Genomic DNA, 19,983 nt, shown 5'->3' on the forward strand with positions numbered 1-19,983 from the left:
CTTAAGAATACTTAATGTTTATTGTTCTGGTTTTGTGGTGTATTTTTCTGTGATGTGTAATCAAAAGTGTTTTATTATATTTTATATCCTTCCCATCACGCTAAATATTGGAGACAATATTAAATGACTCAGAGTAAAACCAAAGTGAAAAAAATAATATATATATTCCTGATAACGAAGCAATATTTTATCATAGTTTGGCACACTTTTTAATATAACTCTTCTATGGTATCTAATTAGATTCTGCCAGTGTATCATACTGTGTACCTGATGTGTGGTATTGAAATGTTTTCTTAAGTAAATGGTAACTGGACTGCACTTACCTGTATATAGTGCTTTATCTACACCATCACAAAGCCCAAAGCGCTTTACAAAGCCTCACATTCACCCATTCACACATTACTTCACCAAAGGTGAAATTATACAGTAACTCAAGCTGTGGAGTGGAGTGTATATCTGTACTTGCTTTTCGTGACGACGAATGAATCAGATTGATTTTATAGATTTTTTTTCCCTCCTTGTACGATTCCAAAATAATAGACAACAAATGAAAAGTCCAATTTGATTAATTGTAAACTATCTATTGAATCATTAAGAGAGTACGCAGACACATTTTGACTTATGACTGACACTGTTTTAGCTGCGTCACCATATGCATAAAAGTTTAAAATGGCTTACTTTAACAAGGATCCCTCGCCTTAGCTTGGCCACATGCAGAATCCCAAGTCTGTTTTTTTGCTCGTCGATGCTATAAATCCTCACCGACCGGACCAAACTGATACCTTTTTAGCTAGCCTGCTGGCTATTTAGACTGCTGGCTACCAAGCTGTGCTAGCTCCACGCTGTGTTGTATCCACTTTCTCCCTATATTGCTCTTAAATCTGTAGCCATGCCGTGCCCCCTGTCTTCAGCGATGACTCCTTTTTTGGGGTGGGGGGGTGATACTTCCATTGTATCCGTGACTGGGCCTCCTTCACCAGAGAGCTCATTTTGTTTAGTTTTTTTTAAAAACACACTTTATGAAGCGATGCACAGTAAGTCAAAATGGCGGCAGATGAAAACAGAAGCATTGGAGTACTTGTCAGGATAAAAAAAAAAAAAAACGTTTTCATTCGAATGTGAACATTCGGCAATAGTTTCTTTTTTTGTACTTGAAAATAAACTTACTTGTTCCTAGCTCAAATAAATACATGATATCTATGTATATACAGTATACATGATATATTTTTATGTGAAAGAACAAGTGTGAAATTGAATTGAAGAGATAATGTATATAAAAATCATTTGAGTTCCAACGGGATTCCCTTGTGTACATATATATTTGTGAAGGTGTGAGTTATTCCCAGCTCTCCGTAGGGCCAGATGGGGATCCACGGTCCACCAGATGGGAGTGATTGGGAGCAAATCCAATCAGCAAGCCACAAGACTTGTTGACTTTAATTATGCTGCTTAGATCGCGGCCTGAGCCCAGCCCACACTTCCTGCCCTGCTCTCAACTGTTTCTTTCTTTCTTCTCACCAGTTTACGTCAAATCTGCAATAGAAGGTGTTCAAGTCGTCGGCTAGTCCTTTATTGTTCTCAGCTTGGGGGGGGATGGTCGCTTGTAATTGGTTAGCGATTGTAATGCATGTCAGACTGATTTAGAGTCATTAGCGGTAAACTGAATGTATATGTCTCAATATCTCTATCTACATTTCCCCTTTAATTGCTTAAAAGCAATCTATGTCATATGGTCAAGCCGTCATTTAATTTCAGGCTCTCTCGAGTCATATGGGTCCTCTCTTAGATTCACGTTGCTGCTGTATTGCTGCTCTTTCTTGAGACACCTCTCTGAATTGGCAGACCTGTTGTAAATCGATAGGCTCTCCCTACTGCCCTCACACTCCATGGCTAATATTAAAGAGCTGTTTTACTCCCAGATCGCTGTGATACTTCCAGCAGCCACATGGCAGAATTTTGACAAGCCTGTGGTGCTTGTAGTTGTCACATTGGCTTGCATCTCTTTTAAATTACCACACGCAGGATGATTAGTATCCTCTGCTGTACAGGCTTACAGACAAGATGAGAGACTGTTATCACCTGTGCACTGTCTGAGCTCTGCAATGCTCTACACAGCCACTCTATAGTACACTAACTGGCATTTCATATCGTCTTCCCATTGATTTCATTTATCAACCACAGATACAGAAGTTATGAACTGTGATACTATTACTAAAATGTATCTGAAGTAAAATATCTGGTAGCTGTTGTGTTATAGTATTGTTTGTGTATTGAAACTGAATGAAATACTACGAATCTGATGTAATGAGGCGGACACGTAGAATTGTATACACCAAAGCAGATGACTGCGGTAGAACAATTAAAAAGATGACAGAGCTTTATTAAACACGTGGGCACGGGATGACTAACGAATGACAAACGGTCGACGCGACCAATAATGTTACACTAGAGTCACAGCAGAAGAAAGCTGGCACTAAAGTAAACAAGAGAACTGAATCTTAACCACACAAATCAAGACAGACAGCATCTTGAACAGCCAAGGCACCTCTCTTCAAAATGAATCCATCCATCCTTCCATCCATCCATCCATCCATTTTATATACATTAGGGTTGTGGGTGAGCTAGAGCCTGTCAGAGCTGATGTTGGGAGGGAAGCAGGGCATACCCTGGACTGTTCACCAGTTTACAGTGTCGGCGTCAGAGTGCGTCTGATGGGTGGGCATTTGGTCGGCGTGGGGGGGGCGGGCACATTTTAACACAAAAAAAATCTGTGCACGCATACACACACGCACACACACACACACACACACTCTCACACTCACGCGTACATGCACAGTCACACACACGTTCAACATGAAACATTATAAAACTAGTATTCAACGGTTGACATTGACACCGTTGAGTTGGCCTTCTGGGCATTGTTTTATATGTGACCGACTGGCGATGGCGTCCTACTGTCCTTCCACTCGCTTGAGTCACATCACATCCCTCAAGCGTCAGCTGAACTAACACAGGCCTTTTATAGAATTTATGCGCTTGTGGACTGAAAACGTGTTTCTCAAAGTTTACAGTCTACTGCTGTAGAGGCGCCAAATGCTGGGCTAAGTTTGAAAGCAGTCAGCTCGCTCATGAGACACGTGTTACCTACTTGGACAGGAAATGACCGTGCTATATGCAAATGATCAACACTGTTTTTCACATTCTTATTTTGTTTTGATTCGATTTTATCTTTAGCTCACAGTTAGTCGCTGGAATAAATCAATTAGGACTGAATAAACTATACATAAAGATTGGCATGAAAAGGCTACACAGGGACCTATGGCAGGGCACAACTCATCCGGGAGGGGGGCACTAAGTCATTTGGGGTGAGGGCATGACCCACGCATGCCCCCCCCATGACGCTGACACTGTCAGTATATCGCCGGGCACATCCAGACAAACAGCCATTCACACTCACATTCACACCTATGAACAACTGAGAGTATTAAGCTTGCTGGGTTGTGGCCCTGTATTTTAACTCCAAGTTTTGGAATGTGAGAGCAAGCCAGAGTATGCAGAGAAAACCCATGCAAGCACAGGCAACATGAAAACCCGACATAGCAAGGCCAGAGCCGAGACTCAAACCCAGGAAATACTTTCTATTGCTTTGTATTAATCTTTGGGGCTTCAAAAATGTGGAGAGGTCAGTGTTACAACCCCAATTTCAGTGAAGTTGGGACGTTGTGTTAAACATAAATAAAAACAGAATACAATGACTTGCAAGTCATGTTTGACCTATCTGTACTAATTGAACACACTACAAAGACAAGATATTTAATGTTCAAACTGATGAACTTTATTGTTTTTAGCAAATAATCATTAACTTAGAATTTTATGGCTGCAACACATTCCAAAAAAGCTGGGACAGGGTCATGTTTACCACTGTGTTACATCACCTTTTCTTTTAACAACATTCAATAAACGTTTGGGAACCGAGGACACTAATTGTTGAAGCTCTGTAAGTGGAATTCTTTCCCATTCTTGCTTGATGTACAGCTTCAGCTGTTCAACAGTCTGGGGTCTCCGTTGTCGTATTTTACGCTTCATAATGCGCCACACATTTTCAATGGGAGACAGGTCTGGACTGCAGGCAGGCCACTCTATTACCCGCACTCTTTTACTACGAAGCCACGCTGTTGTAACACGTGCAGAATGTGGTTTGGCGTTGTCTTGCTGAAATAAGCAGGGGCGTCCATGAAAAAGACGCTGCTTGGATGGAGCATATGTTTCTCCAAAACCTGTATGTACCTTTCAGCATTAATGGTGCCTTCACAGATGTGGCAGTTAACCAGGCCATTGGCGCTAAAATAGCCCCATACCATCACAGATGCTGCATGGTTCTTTTCCTCTTTGGCCCGGAGGACACGACGTCCACAATTTCCAAAAACAATTTGAGTTGTGGACTCGTCGGACCACAGAACACTTTTCCACTTTTCATCAGTCCATCTTAGATGAGCTCGGGCCCAGAGAAGCCGGCGGCGTTTCTGGGTGTTGTTGATAAATGGTTTTTGCTTTGCATAGTAGACTTTCAAGTTGCACTTACGGATGTAGCGCCGAACTGTATTTACTGACATTGGTTTTCTGAAGTGTTCTTGAGCCCATGTGGTGATATCCTTTACACATTGTGTCGGTTTTTGATGCAGTGCCGCCTGACGGATCGAAGGTCACGGGCATTCAATGTTGGTTTTCGGCCTTGCCGCTTGCATGCAGTGATTTCTCCAGATTATCTGAACCTTTTGATGATATTATGGACCGTGGATGATGAAATCCCTAAATTCCTTGTAACTGTACGCTGAGGAACATTGTCCTTGAACTGTTCGACTATTTTCTCACGCACTTGTTCACAAAGAGATGAACCTCGGCCCATCTTTGCTTGTGAATGACTGAGCAATTCAAGGAAGCTCCTTTTATATCCAATCATGGCACCCACACGTTCCCAATTAGCCTGTTCACCTCTGGGATGTTCCAAACAGGTGTTTGACAAGCATTCCTCAACTTTCTCAGTCTTTTTTTGCCACCTGTCCCAGCTTTTTTGCAACATGTTGCAGCCATAAAATTCTAAGTTAATGATTATTTGCTAAAAACAAAGTTGATCAGTTTGAACATTAAATATCTTGTCTTTGTAGTGTATTCAATTAAATATAGGTTGAACATGATTTGCAAATCATTGTATTTTGTTTTGATTTATGTTTAACACAACGTCCAAACTTCATTGGAATTGTGGTTGTAAATAGATGTGAAGCTGTAGCGTCATGTGCTGCAGAATGAATCTGAGAAAACCCTTCCATCACGACTGCCACGACTCATTCTGGTAATGATGCTGGGCTTCATTAAGAAGCTCATTAAGTCCCGTCGTTAAGCAGCAGGGCTGTTAAGACTTTGATTGTTAATGGGTCTTCATTCAGAGGAGAAAGAAACCATGCATCCCAGGAGGTTCTGGCCAGTCCATTGCACTAGTGTATTTCGTCACAGCATAAGATGGATGATGAACGAGACCTAAAATCTGTGTTGGTGAAAAAAACTTAGTAATGATGACAATAATAATAATGCGTTCAATACATTGAGTTCTACAATGATTCAGAGGGTTTCATGCACGCTGTTCTCGTATTTATGAATGAATTACATCTGACACGTCCATGGAGCTCACACCTTGTCAAATTTACCAAAATGGCGTTAGCCCATTAGTCTACCTTGCACCAAAAGTTAGATGTGATCTGAGTAAGACGACTTTAGACTGACTTTCAGTCAGCAAATTGTCATATGTGCCGGGAAGATGTCAAAGGACACACCCTTGTTGCGCCGGTCAGCCCGTCTTGGCGGAGACCAGTCTGCCAAATTGGCAAACATGCGCAGCGAGTCTTGCGGTTGCACGAAAATCAGGATATGCCAATTTTTTGGGTCCATCCCAGTTCCTCAGTTCACAAAAATAGAGCCATATACAGTATGTGTATTTGCTTCGATCGACTGATGTTTACGTTATCAGATATTTACTACATACTACATGTGTATGAAAATGGAGAACCAGATGTTTACTTTATGTGTGTGTTTGGACAGACCGATTAAAAATTAGCTTAGCCTATTCAATTGTATTCTGTTCTTGAGTTGAGATAATACACACACCAACTCATATTTTGCATAGCATGAGCAAGAAGCATTTTGGCAAAGCACTGCATTTTCAATGATACATGAGTATCATTTGGTAACAGGATTGGCTATGTTTTTCTCCCCCAAGTGTTAACCGAAAATGTAGGGATAGATGGAATTTAAGGTGAACAACTGTGGAAAAAAAAATATCTAATTAATCAACCTATTCACAGGCTGCGTGTATAAAATGCACAGCAGCAATTAGGTTGACAATGATCTAATTTTTCTCCTCTTTTATACGTTTTTTTCAATGTATAAATTACATTGCATTGTTCAATTCATAACAGACCATATCTCTAGATTTTAGCGCAAGTGACTTTGCACAAATAAATGTTGCCGCAATACTACTGGGAGAAAAAGGGTAGTGTGAGAGATTGATTCTGCACCAGAACTTCTGTGGGTGTCCATTGATGGGGAACAAGTTGAAGAAAAGAGAGATCGGACGATAGATTATAGTGACAAGGAGCTGTCACAGGCCATTGACGAGTGTTGAGGTGAAATAGCAATTGTAGACCCAAAAGTGATTGGGCAAAGGTGCTAATTGATGATTATGAGAGACTGAGTCACAAATAAGAGAGTGTCAAATAAGTAGGTACACACAATCCATTTAAACAATCTAAAATCAATCGCTTTGTCCTTTCCGGTCTATTCCATGTGGAGTCTCCCTGGGCACATGATGTGCAATTTAACGGGCAAATGTGTTTGCCATTCTTTAATTGAAGAATAAGCTATAAACTACCACTTGTTGTTTGCCTGAGTACTGCAGATCTAAATTTTAGGATTGTGGAAGATACTCTGCCAATGTTTGGCACGAACTCCTGGTCTTTGCCCTGGATTATTTTTCTATAGTAATATAAATGGCTCACATGCCTACAGAATGTGAGGTTTGATGTGAAATATGATATTTCATGGGATGACATGTTTCAGTGCAATCTGTCTACAACAGAATCTCTTCCATAAATATTCAGTAGATGTAGGTGTAGTGTGGGCTCCAAAAAACATAGCAGTGACGATCAGCCCCACATTTAGAAAATAGATTATTAGTCAGCAGATAGTCAGCTGTGACACAATGTGAACAAATGTAATGAAGCACCTGACAGAGTAGCTGTCTGGAATTCAATGATGACTGCTTTTGCCAAAATAATACCTATTTTGAAAAGTACTGGACAGGAGGGTGACAGGTAGACATACCTAGTCCACACATAAACATATACAGTAGGTTGCTTAAAGTATGTTGTTTTTTTATTCAATAGTTCTCAGTTGGGATTTCAACTTTTTGTGTGTTTATTATTCCATATTATTCCATCTCGCGATACAAGCTAAAATAAAAGTTTGTTTTAAACGCTACGTTATAGAATGAAGCAACACATTCCGACTTTTAACAAAGGGGAATTGGAAAGTTATGTATTTGAGGAGAACATTATTTAATGTTTACCTTGACAAGCAAATAACAATTGAACTACCTACCGAAGCATGGATGGGCGTGGAGGCGGCAGTCTGGTGCCCCTGCCCCTCCCCTTGGGACTGGTCGGGGCACGTCGGTCAGGCTCGGGACCTCCCTGAGTCCTGGGTGGTCGGTAGCGTCCCCCTGGTTGGGTCCCCTGCTGGACGGGCTCGCTGACTCCCCCCCCCTTGTGGGTGGCTGGGTGATGGGGGGGCCTCACCCTTCCTCGGTGTGCCGGCTAAGCAACTCCGTACCCCAGTTGACTAACATGCATGTGATATGGTGTTCAGTCACTAATAAGTTCGATAGAAACACGATAGACTTTAATTACTTCTGCTGGAATCACTTATAACAACACAGGTTATACTAATATATCAACTCACAGGTTCTTACAGGTGTTTAGACACTAAGAAAGAATCCCACTGCACCACTCGACAGAAGCACTGCCTTGCTCATTTTCCTGCATCCTGTCCTGCTCTTTTCTGTCCTCTCTTATCTGTTTCTCTTGGTTAGTTATTGCATGACCTCAACGGGTGTGTTCCCCCCCACATCACCAAATCTAAAAATAACTGTTGGAATGTTACTTGTATTGAAATATCTAGACGTTCTCACTATTGTTCTGCTGTGGTTTTCGCCCCTAGTCCCCTTGTCCGCTCTGTCCGTCCCCTAAAACCCTTTTCTGTCCAGCTGCATTTTCAATAAACATCAGAATAATTAAAAAAATTAAAAATAAGCAGAGGGTGTATTTCAAACTCTCCTGTTGCACAGCAAAACTGTTCCAGCACAAAGGCATACAGATCCTCCATTCTGCAAGGCCATGCAGCTGAACAGGACAGGTTTTAAAAAACAAAAACAAAAAAAAATTGAATTGGTGGGATTATCCTCTGAGGTGGTTACAAGGTAGTCATCTGTTTCTCGGTGTAACTGGCGATATTGTATAAAGATGGTACATCAACAACAGGCTCCACATTAGGCCACAAAATGTGGTCAAATGTCAGCAGTTGCCTCATGTTACACTTTTGTTTATTGCCTGGGAAGACTATAATGAGTAATTTGTTGCTTTGGTATTGTTGTCTTCAATATATTTAATCCAACACAATTTAATACATTGCTGTTGAATATAAAAATTCGCCGTTCGTTGTCCACACTTTTTGTGAAGCAAAATGTAGTCATCATACCATTTTGTTAAAAAAAAAAAAAAAAAAGATGTTCAAGTTTTTGCTGCAATTCTTTAATCGGACAGCATTGTTGTCTAATTTTCTTATTTTCATTTTACTCAAAGGAATTTAAAAACCTACTGACTCTTGACCCCAGTAAGTTGGTGCATTCATCCAACCTGCTCATTGAAAAAGGCTTAATCCATTTTCAAAGTACAGAAAATGTTGATTCGCACTAGCCAGTTTCATTTCTTTGACAAAAAGCAGTTTGCTGTTGCCATGCAACATTGCTTTCCTGAATTTATAGACATTGCCGTTTCACATTGCCTGGTTTCGTGATTTGGGTGCCACTCAAGCCACTATTGTGCACATATTGTGATTGAATCTTTTGCTTCAGCAGAAGCCCTGGGAGCTATGGTACGCTAGCATCCCACGAGGAGTTAATCTAATACAACTCAACAGAAGGCTGAGATCGAATATAGCATGTCCCTCTGCCATGCACTCCCGGACTCATCCCACACATTCCTATTAGTTAGGGAATAATTGATTGGTCGACTGTTCATTATTCCTTTGATTTGGAGTTTTCATTAAATAGCCAGATCAATCCATGTGCATTGTAAGTAAGGCTTGTAAGTTCTACACCCAGAAGCCGCTTGGAAGTGAAGAGAGGCTTTAAGCGAGGACGGCATGTGTTGGCAATATTACTGAGATGAAACAGAATGCGTTTCATAACCACTATACTGTATAGGTATGAACAGAGAAAAGAGCATGACCATGTAAATACTGTATATTGTGTTTATGCGACGTGGAGGTGTTGTTTATTAAATGCATATTTTAAAATTCATCTTATCATGCAGGCTTGCAGAGGACAAGCAAATTGTTTTGTCTTTCCTGATTTTTTAAAAATGGAACCACAGGAATCTTAGTCTTTCACATTGCTTTTATGAAGTTGGCATGGGATGAATTCCCACTGAGTGCCCCACTCACCTGGGATGTTCTGCAGTCCCTTCGCCAGCCGGAGCAGCATGCGGAGTAGTGAAAACTGATGAATGGAGAGTTTGAACTGGTGTTTAATCTTGATTTGGATTTAAATGTTTTTATCTGTCTTCTCCTCCCTAGCTCCACACTGACATGGACAGGAATGATGGACGCACTAAATATGTCCTACGTGGCGAGGGGGCCGGCTCTGTCTTTGTGATCGATGAGAAGACCGGTAACATCCATGTCACCAAGCCACTGGACCGCGAGGAGAAGGATGAGTACCGTCTTGTTGCCACGGCCACCGACAGGCAGACGGACCGTGCCCTCGAGCCCTCATCACAGTTCATAATTCGGGTGCAGGACATCAACGACAACCCACCTGTCTTTGACGAAGGCCCTTACAGCGCCACCGTGCCTGAGATGGCAAATATAGGTAAGGGATTTAAATACCTTTAAAAAAATAAAATAAAAATCAGCAGTCAGAGTCAAAAGGGATCACCACTAAGCAGAACAGTTCGTTACATTATGTAATTATTTATGTTTCCATTGGAGAAAAGCTGTGATGGGTTTCAAAGGACTTTATCGATTGGGGTGTAACTAATTACATGTAACAAGATTACATAAATGACTCATTAATAATTTGAAATTATCGTGAAGCGGTCACTGCGGCTATTTTATCCTTTTTAGAGTTAGAGCGAACATTAGACCACTAATAACTAATAACAGATTTTGTTGTTGTTTTTGTATTACAATTTACATCAAATGAATACTAAACATTTGCATGGTGATTTAATTACATTTGAGTTGGACTCAGTAAAGTAATGGTGCAAGTCTGAGCAGATAGAAACACATAGTTCAGTTCATAAACTAAAGGCCTACACCGTACATGCTCTGCCAGAAAAAAAGTTTCCATGGCTCTCAATCTTCCTCCTCCCCCGAGTCCTTCTTTGTGTTAAAAAAAAACCAAAAAAAAAAAAAACCATCTCTGCCATTGAGAGCGTGTTCTTGCCATATTATTGTTTGTCTGTCTTCCCATAATGCTTAACATCTAGCACACGTGGTATGGTTCAAACTGTAATACCATTAGATACAAATACAAACCACAAAGTAGAAAAAGGATTTATACATGCATATATGATCTCTGACATGCAATTGTAGTCTGGTCATGCAGGCTCATATGACAAAATGTATGATTTCCACTGTCCCGAACTGTCCAACTTTTATTGCAGATTTCCAGTGCACGTAATCTGCCTATTAAACGTGATAGTTATTCAAGTTCAGATTCTGCATACTGCGCTGTTGCCACTTCCGCAGTTTCCCAGCCTGAACCTCTCTGGACTTTCTCTGCTCATTATGAAACGGAGCTTCTTTTGAAAGAAAAGGAGAAGACAATGGCACGACTCTGACCTACCTTGACCCCCACCTGCAAATAGTAAATTCCACAAACTGATGATAATTCTGCTCCAGTATATCCCCTATTGCAAGGGGCTGTGCTTGTGCATATAATAAAAAAATTGTGAAAACAAGTCAGCCACACCCAGTTTCGATATTACTCTGTTACAGAATATTAGAGACCCTACCAAAGTTTTTTTTTTTTCAACAATACGCAGCAATTGCTATTTTCCAACATACAAAATCAACAAAATTATTCAGCCCTTCCATCCATCCAGCCCGTGACCATAGATGAGAGTAAGAACGTGCAACTGGTGAATCGAGAGCTTTGCCTTTCGGCTCAGCTCCTTCTTCACCACTACGGACCGATACAGAGTCCGCATCACTGCAGACGCTGCACCGATCCGCCTGTCAATCTCCAGCTCCGTTCTTCCCTCACTCATGAACAAGATCCCGACATACTTGAACTCCTCCACTTGGGGAAGGATCTCCTCCCTGATCCAGAGAAGGCACTCCACCCTTTTCCAACTGAGGACCGTGGCCTCAGATTTGGAGGTGCTTATTTTCATCCCAGCTGCTTCACACTCGGCTGCATGAAATTCCAGGGAGGCTTTGGTCGATCACGGCTTAGTGAAGCTATCAGAACCACATCATCTGCGAAAAGCAGCAGGGTTATACTGATGTCATCAAACCGGACCCTCTCAATTCTGTCCGTAAAGGTAATCAATTGAATCGGTGACAAATGGCAGCCTTGGCGCAGTCCAACTCTCACTGGAAACAAGTATGACTTACTGCCGGCAATGCGGACCAAACTCTGACACCGGTTGTAGAGGGACTGAGCAGCCCATATCATGGAGTCCACAAAACACATGTAGACTGGTTGAGTGAACTCTCATTCCAGCACCCCCTCCAAGGAAAACGGTGAGTACTCTGAACTGCTGTTTGGTGCAACAGTCAGGATGTATAAATGTGAATGCGGATGGTTGTTTGTCTGTATGTGCCCTGTGATTGAATGGTGGCCAGTCCAGGGTGAACCCGACCTCTTACCCAAAGTCTGCTGGGATCGACTCCAGCTCCCCTGTGTCCCTAATGAGGACAAACAGAATGGAAAATAGATGGAATGATTAAATTTTAATTAACTTCACTGCTCGGCAGAAAAAAATCTGTTATCACTTGCAAAGTACAGACACCAGCATGCATGTCAACACTAGAGTGACCTGTGAAAATTTCCGTGACTGCTAAAGGATCATGTAAAATATGACAGGCATGCTTGGAATAGAAATGAAGAGACCAGGAGAGAGATAGGAATATATATTTTTTTATTATATTGCAGAAAGATTTGCAGTGACAGAAAGTGTTTTGAGATTGTAATTCAAAGCATGGCTGCACAAAATCTTGGACAAAGTGCTCTAATCTACATTTAAACTCTTCTCTGCCCCTTGAAAAGATGTTCCAAAGATGAACATTGAACTATTGCTTTCTAAAAGGAAAATTGCTTTGTATTATTTGAAATACTGCATGTGCAAAACTTTATATTTTAAAATACTTTTATTTTATTGTATTTTTTTTAAATACAGCCAGCCTTGGCAAAATGACTGAATATTTTCGTACCCGTAAAAGATTGCATTTGCTTTAGATCGGAACAAAAAACATGTTTCAACGAAAGCAGATAGCCAGGAAAACTGATGCAAGTGAGGAACCAAAATCTTGCGACACCATATTAATAAGCAATTACTGCAGGAGAGATATGGGTGGATTGATGGAAGCTCGCACAACAAGTTATTATCAGTGCGCCCCATTTGCTGTGACATCGCTTGATATATTTTGACATGAGTGCATTGCGCAATTTAAAAATGTAAGCTTTTGAAGAAAGCAGTTCCTGTATGTTTATTCAGGTAATTTCCATTATTACACGTTTGTTGCTGTCGTGGGCCCCCCAACATCGGAAATGAACTAACCCGTTAGCTGTAAGACTTAGCTATTTACACTGCGTTCCAAATTCTTGTGCAAATTATACTTTTCGGGGGGCACGGTGGACGACTGGTTAGCACAGTCTGCTTCTGTTCTGAGAACCCGGGTTTAAATCCAGCCTCGCCTGGGTTGTGTTTGCCTGTGTGGGTTTTCTCTGGGTACGCTGGTTTCCTCCCACATTCCAAAAACATGCATAATAGGTTAATTGAAATCTCTAAATTGCCTGTAGGTGTGAATGTGAGTGCGAATAGTTGTTTGTTTGAATGTGTCCTGCGTTTGGCTGGCGACCAGTTCAGGGTATACCCTGTATCTCGCCCAAAGTCAGCTGGGATAGGTTCCATCACGCCTGCGACCCTAGTGAGGATAAGCGGTACAGAAAATGAATGGATGGATGGGCATTTTTCTCAGATTTTCCTAAATAGTTGAGGCAAAGGACAGTTGGCATAATTTTCAAATCATCAATTCAGAATATAATTCAAATGTTGTTGTTTTTTTTAATTCAAATGTATTGAAAAACAAACAAACAAAACAAAAAACTGAGTTTCCAACAGAGTTTCCAGACATTAGTAATTTTTTTCATTTTCAGCATTGAGAGTTCATATTTATTGAAATCAAAAGCTATTTCGATCAAACATACATACGACACCTTATTTGATAGCAGCTTCGCAAACGACTTGGAGACGACAAACAGGTTTTTTGCATGTCTGCCATATTTGATCCTCGATTGTTTTTGATTACTGCAAAATCAAAATGCATCCATATTTCTTATTTCAGCTTTGCAGGATGTTCCACGAGTTAACTTTAGTGCTTCGCTCAATGCTCCGTGATATTTCCTGCATTGCACATGTGCACCTGCCATGATCCCCTGCGCAGTTTGCAGGAGATCATGGGAGATGTGGTTTGCTTCTCTGACTTGCCCACTCAACAGAATAAAACAAAAAAAACCAAAAAACTACACTGTTTGATACTCCCATGATCCCCTGCGACATCAAAGACAGGACAACTTCATTTACGCGTAATGTCTTTATCATTAAAAGCGCCCAAAAAACAAATGCACACATACATCCATATAAAGTCTGCTGCTTAAATCCAGTGCGTTATTTCCTAGCAGTGGCACCAAGTCATTGCTTTGCAAGTTACAAGTGAGTCTCAAGTCTTTGCTTTCAAGTCCCGAGTCAAGCCGTGAGTCGTACGCTGAGTTTTCGAGTCCTTTCTCGTCATTTTACCAATTTGGATATGTAATGTATAATATTTATATTTAATTAATATGTATATATTTTGGTGGCATGGTGGTCGACTGGTTCGCACAGCTACCTCACAGTTCTGAGGACCCGGGTTCAAATCGGGCCTCGTCTGTGTGGAGTTTGCATGCTCTCCCGTGCCTGCGTGGGTTTTCGCCGGGTATTCCGGTTTCCTCCCACATCCCAAAAACATGCATGGTAGGTTAATTGAAGACTCTAACTTGCCCCTAGGTGAATGTGAATGGTTGTTTTTTTTATATGTGCCCTTGCAACCACTTTAGGGTGTACCCCGCCTCTCGCCTAGAGACAGGTGGGATAGGCTCCAGCACGCCCGTGACCCCAGTGAGGATAGGTTGCTGCAATTAGTAACTGAGTATTCCACTGACAATTCTATCGGAATAATCAAGTATCATTTTTGCTTGGATAAAGTACAATTATGAATACACAAGATAAAACGAGACATTGCACTTAATAACGAATGACCAATTGGTTTCCTCTTTTAGACAGTCAACAGTATTTTTCTTAAATTCACATTGGCATACAGCATTTTCTTGTCTACAAACATTTCCAGTGAGGCAATTTCAAACACAAATAGATTTCAGTTTAAACCTGACTTTTCTTTTATCAAAAACATCAGGCACTCATTTCAAAAAAGAGGAACACAAATGTGTTAGGTACAATTTTATCTAACTGTGGTATCTCAGTTGGAACACCAGAGCGCACTACGTAAAAATATTCCATCAAAAAGAGGCGAAGAAAAGGACACGAAGAAGAATGTAGTTTGATGTCGAATAGATGCAAGCTGTATGCTGATCAGTTGGTAAATAAAGTGAATAAAAAAAGAAATACTGTACAAGACTGATTCTTGAGAACATTACACTGACGAAACCAGACTGTAATGTACACCGGAAGCCCAGACCGCGCAAGGCGGGCCCGCCGTATAACTTTGCGTTATTGCTCAAAGCTAGCTGCTAATGCTAACGAAAACAAGCATACGAGACTTCAAGCCGTACAATTCCTACAATACAATATGGATTGTTATTATTATTATTTATCTTGTGATCACAGGGATCTCGGGGTTCTTCTTTACCGCTCAGTTTGGCCGGACGGCCAGCTCTAGGAAGGGTTCTGGTCATCCCAAACGACTTCCATTTAAGTATGATGGGAGGCCACTGTGCTCTTAGGAACGTTTAGTGCAGCAGAATCCTTTTTTTGTAACCTTGACCAGATCTGTGCCTTGCCACAATTCTGTCTCTGAGCTCTTCAGGCAGTTCCTTTGAACTCATGATTGTCATTTGCTCTGACATGCACTGTGAGCTGTAAGGTCTTATATAGACAGGTGTGTGGCTTTCCGAATCAAGTCCAATCGGTAAAATCAAACACAGCTGGACTTCAATGAAGGTTTAGAACCATTTTAAGGATGATCAGAAGAAATGGACAGCGCCCGAGTTCAACATATGAGTGTCACAGCAAAGGGTCTGAATACTTATGGCTGTGTGATATTTCAGTTTTTCTTTTTTAATAAATCAGCAAACATTTCGACAATTAAGTTCCCCCCCCCCCCCTCCTGTCAGTATGGGGTGCTGTGTGTACATTAATGTGGAAAAAAAAAAGTAACTTAAATGATTTTAGCAAATGGTTGCAATATAAAAAAAGAGTGAAAATTCTAAGGGGGTCTGTAAACTTTTCGTACCCACTGTAAATCGGTACATTGATATAATGACTGAAATCGTGACACCACTACTCTTAATGCTGCAAATTCAATCAAATCCTATTTTCAGTTCTGTATAACCTGTCAAAAATGTCTTGAAATGTTGTTGTCTGTAACAATTTGCATTTTAAGTTTTTTATTTTTCAAAAAAATACTGTGATCATGGGGAGGTTTGTTCAAAAACATTTGAATTTAATTCTGACGGTTGAAGACTTGAAAATAACGCCAACTGTCATTTGTATCAATTATTTAGGAAAATGGGAGAAAAATATCGTTTTCAAACAATTTGGAGTACAACAAATAAGTCGGACTATATCCATTGTGCTATAAACGTACTACTTTGAAGATTTTACCTTACTTTTCTGAAACTTGACCATCATTTTTGCAGATCATATAGAAATGCTGGACATTCCACGTAAGGCTCATGAAGCCAGCTGCCGGTGCAATTTAATTGTGGCGTCGTGACGTAACTGGTGCTTGGTCAATTCAAGTTTAAGTTCATTAATTTTCAATAAGAAAGTGCATGAATGGATGGTTTTATAGTGGAACCTCCAAGATTGAAAATAATGGTTCTGCTGGTTGACCTCATATTTAGAGAAAGTTTTGTAAATTTTATATATTCTATAATGGACATTTATTAAACCAGTTACAGGATCAAACTGCACTGAAATTGGACATGCACTCACACGCACGCATGCGCGAGCACTGCACGCTCTATTGTTGGTCATACAGCTATGCCTTCAATCAGGTATACAGTAGGAGTTGCTCTCACCATTCCTTTTCTTCCTCCCACACAGTTTGGCTTGAGACGCACAGAAAAATATCAGTCATCTGCTCCTAAGTATAAATATAGAATATGTGTGTGTTGGAATGGAATGCAAAACATCTGAAATGCTTTCTGGATTTTGTTTATTTCCATTTTTTCCCTGCTCACTAATTTAAAAAATGCTGCTGCCAGATTGACACTGTGAGGCGTAGAAAGAAGATTTAGAGGAGTAAGTGGAGGACCGTGAAAGCGGCAGAATGAACGAGGGAGCAAAAAGAAATTGGAGACGGAGATGAAGAGAAATGAATTGAGACAGTGGGAGTCGGAGGGTGGGGGTAACGGTAATCGAGCGAGAGGGTGTGTTTGTGTGGGTGTTTAGATTAGGTGAATAAAGTATTTGTCGCACATTTGTGTGGGAAAAGATAGTAAATGTGTGAGTGGGAGAGGATGTGTGGGGGTAAAGCTGTCTAATACTCCTAAAGTGGCGCTGCATATTTACTGTTTCACTCCAGATATTTCTTATTTCGACTTGGCCTGGTCCAACAGTATTTCTCAACCGTAATTCCCTCTTTTCCTCCACGCCTCCTCCTCTCTTCTACCTGCAGGCACTTCGATAATCCAGGTGACAGCGACAGATGCTGATGACCCGACGTATGGGAACAGTGCCAGACTCGTGTACACACTGGTGCAGGGCCAGCAGTACTTCTCTGTCGATCCCCAGACTGGTGAGCGTGTTTCTATATATGAGCGGGAGTGTGAGCGGTTCCATGTGCTACTCACGCCTGACAACACTTGCAAAGCCAAAATACAGTATGTGGAACACTGAAAAGATACTCAACCACAAGTTAGTCCTGATGCTGTGTCATCAGTAGTTGACACGGACTAAGTTTACATGCACAAATTAATCGAGTTGCACAAAGTGTGGTCTTTTTTTTTTTTTTTTTTTTTTAAATCTATTTTACCATTCTCTGTGCAGTCCTAGTTTGTGCATGCGTAGGGTTTCATTTGATTGGCCAAACTACAAGCAATGTGAACTACTTTGAAATTAGTGCTCCTGCCCGGAGCATAAAAAGCAACGTACCCAACTGCAGCTGACAGCAAACTGCATGTAAACAAACACCATTAGGCAGTATCAAGTGGGACAGGGCGGCTTCAGAAAGGTGCTGACCCCTGAACTGTGGTCCCTGTCATTGGCTGAGTTGAGCAGGAAGAAAAGCATTTTACGCACCCTACTTTGCCTGTGTTGAATTAAAATCTTGAGTGCCGGGTTAGATCCTGTATATTTCCAAAGTTAGATAATAGTTGCACTTTAAGTGGTATACAAAAATTAAATGATTCATTATTGAGTAATACATTTGAAAGAATGTAACTTTCAGTAAAATATTCATATTAAAGGGCATTAAGAACATGTAACAACGTTAATTATTTAATGTTAAAATGAGAAGTCCCCGGGAACTGCCCTGAGAATGCCGATCTTATCTGATCTTGGAAGCTAAGCAGGGTCGGTCCTGTCTAGTACTTGGATGTGAGACCACCTAGGAGTACCAGGTGCTGGGGTTGGGCAGTAGGCCAATCACCTGCTCCTGTAAAAACTGCAGATTACAGAAACTGCAATTGTGGCCTCATGGACTTGAGAGCTCTGAAAAAGCAAAAAGAAAAGTTAAACCAAAAGTGACAACCTCATTTATTGGTGGAGAAATATGAAGCATGAATAAATCTAAAACTTAGCTTGATGTAATGGAAATTACAAACTTGTATATTATGTTTCTGTTACTACTTATTGACAATAACATATTTTCTTGCATTATATTCATTGTTTTTTTCCCTCAAAATCCTAAATCTAATTCAATTACCAATTCACCCCATTGCACTTAATGCACCTCATTGCCAGTGACTAATGGAAGGAATAAAACTTCTTAATGAACTGTCAAATTTAACTCCTGAATTTCAAACTAAAATGAGACAAAAGGAAAATGTTGCTTGGCCAGTTGAAATCCAAATCCTTCTGTGGATGAATCAATCTCTTTACCTCTTGTGGTTGATCTTCACACTCATTTTTTTTTCTTTTCCCATGGACTAATAAAATACAAATTTATTGTTTCTGTATTTTCTATTCAACAGTGAAGAGAAAAAATAATAATGGGTGTTAAAATGCATCCATCTGATGCATGGATACTGTCATCATGTCGCAGTTCAAAATCGAAGTTTGATGGAAGTACCACCACTTTTTCTTTTTGTAACCTGTCCTGTTCAGCTGCATGGCCTTGCAGAATTGTGGATCTGTATGCCTTTTGTGCAGGAACAGCTTTGTTGTGCAGCAGGGGACTTTGAAATACTCCCTCTGCTTATTTTAAAAGTTTTAAATTTCTCTGATGTTTATTGAAAATGCAGCCGAACAGAAAAAGGCTTTAGGGGACAGACGGAGCGACGGAGTGGAAAAGGGGAATAGGGGTGTGAACCACAGCAGTACAATAGTGAGACAGTCGAGAGACAGTATTTGACCACAAGTAACATTATAAAAGTCAAATCGTGTTATTATTTGTGGATGGGGGACACACCCAGTGAGAACATGCAATAACTAACCAAGAGAACAAGATGAGAGAGGACAGAAAAGGACAAGACAGGATGTGGGAAATGAGCAAGGCAGTGCTACTGACGAGTGGTGCGGTGGGATTCTTTTTTTTTTTTTTTAGTATCTAAACACCTGTAAGAACCTGTGAGTTGGTATGTGGTCCCAGCACAAGCAATTAAAGTGAACTCTGATTGCAATGACATGTTTGGTATATATGATCTCTTTCAATTTGAGTAACATAACAATAAGATACAACATACGATAATCATTTCCAGATTTTTATATTTTTACAAAATGTAATTTCAACGTCGGCCGCCATTGTTTTTTTTCCGTCACAGTGCATTCTGGGTAGTGACGTCAAATAGGGATGTGCCCGACGCCCGGAGTCTTTAGCGGTAGCCACAGTAGCAGCCCCTGGCAGCGATGAACGCTGTTCGAACATTTCAGTTCGAGCCAGAGTGTGATCATGGAAATGAGGAGAGTGAGGAAGAAACAAGAAATGAGGATGAAGATGACAGGTGTGAAGAAACTCTCGAGTTGGTCATTTTCAGTGGTGTATTTGCAG

The 19,983-nt window shown here is 40.7% G+C and overlaps 1 protein-coding gene across 4 annotated transcripts in view; it reads left to right on the plus strand.

The window, feature by feature from the left end:
* LOC133411656 (uncharacterized) overlaps window positions 1-19,983 on the plus strand; it is a 181,242-nt gene that overhangs the window by 82,388 nt on the left and 78,871 nt on the right. For all 4 annotated transcript variants that reach the window (XM_061694256.1, XM_061694260.1, XM_061694257.1 and 1 more), the window contains 2 exons: window positions 9,904-10,198; window positions 17,452-17,571. In XM_061694256.1, the coding sequence (XP_061550240.1) occupies window positions 9,904-10,198; window positions 17,452-17,571 (415 nt within the window). The remainder of the gene's footprint in view (window positions 1-9,903; window positions 10,199-17,451; window positions 17,572-19,983) is intronic.

Source organism: Phycodurus eques, chromosome 13 (genome assembly GCF_024500275.1).
Source record: "Phycodurus eques isolate BA_2022a chromosome 13, UOR_Pequ_1.1, whole genome shotgun sequence".
Classification (NCBI taxonomy): Eukaryota; Metazoa; Chordata; class Actinopteri; order Syngnathiformes; family Syngnathidae; genus Phycodurus; species Phycodurus eques.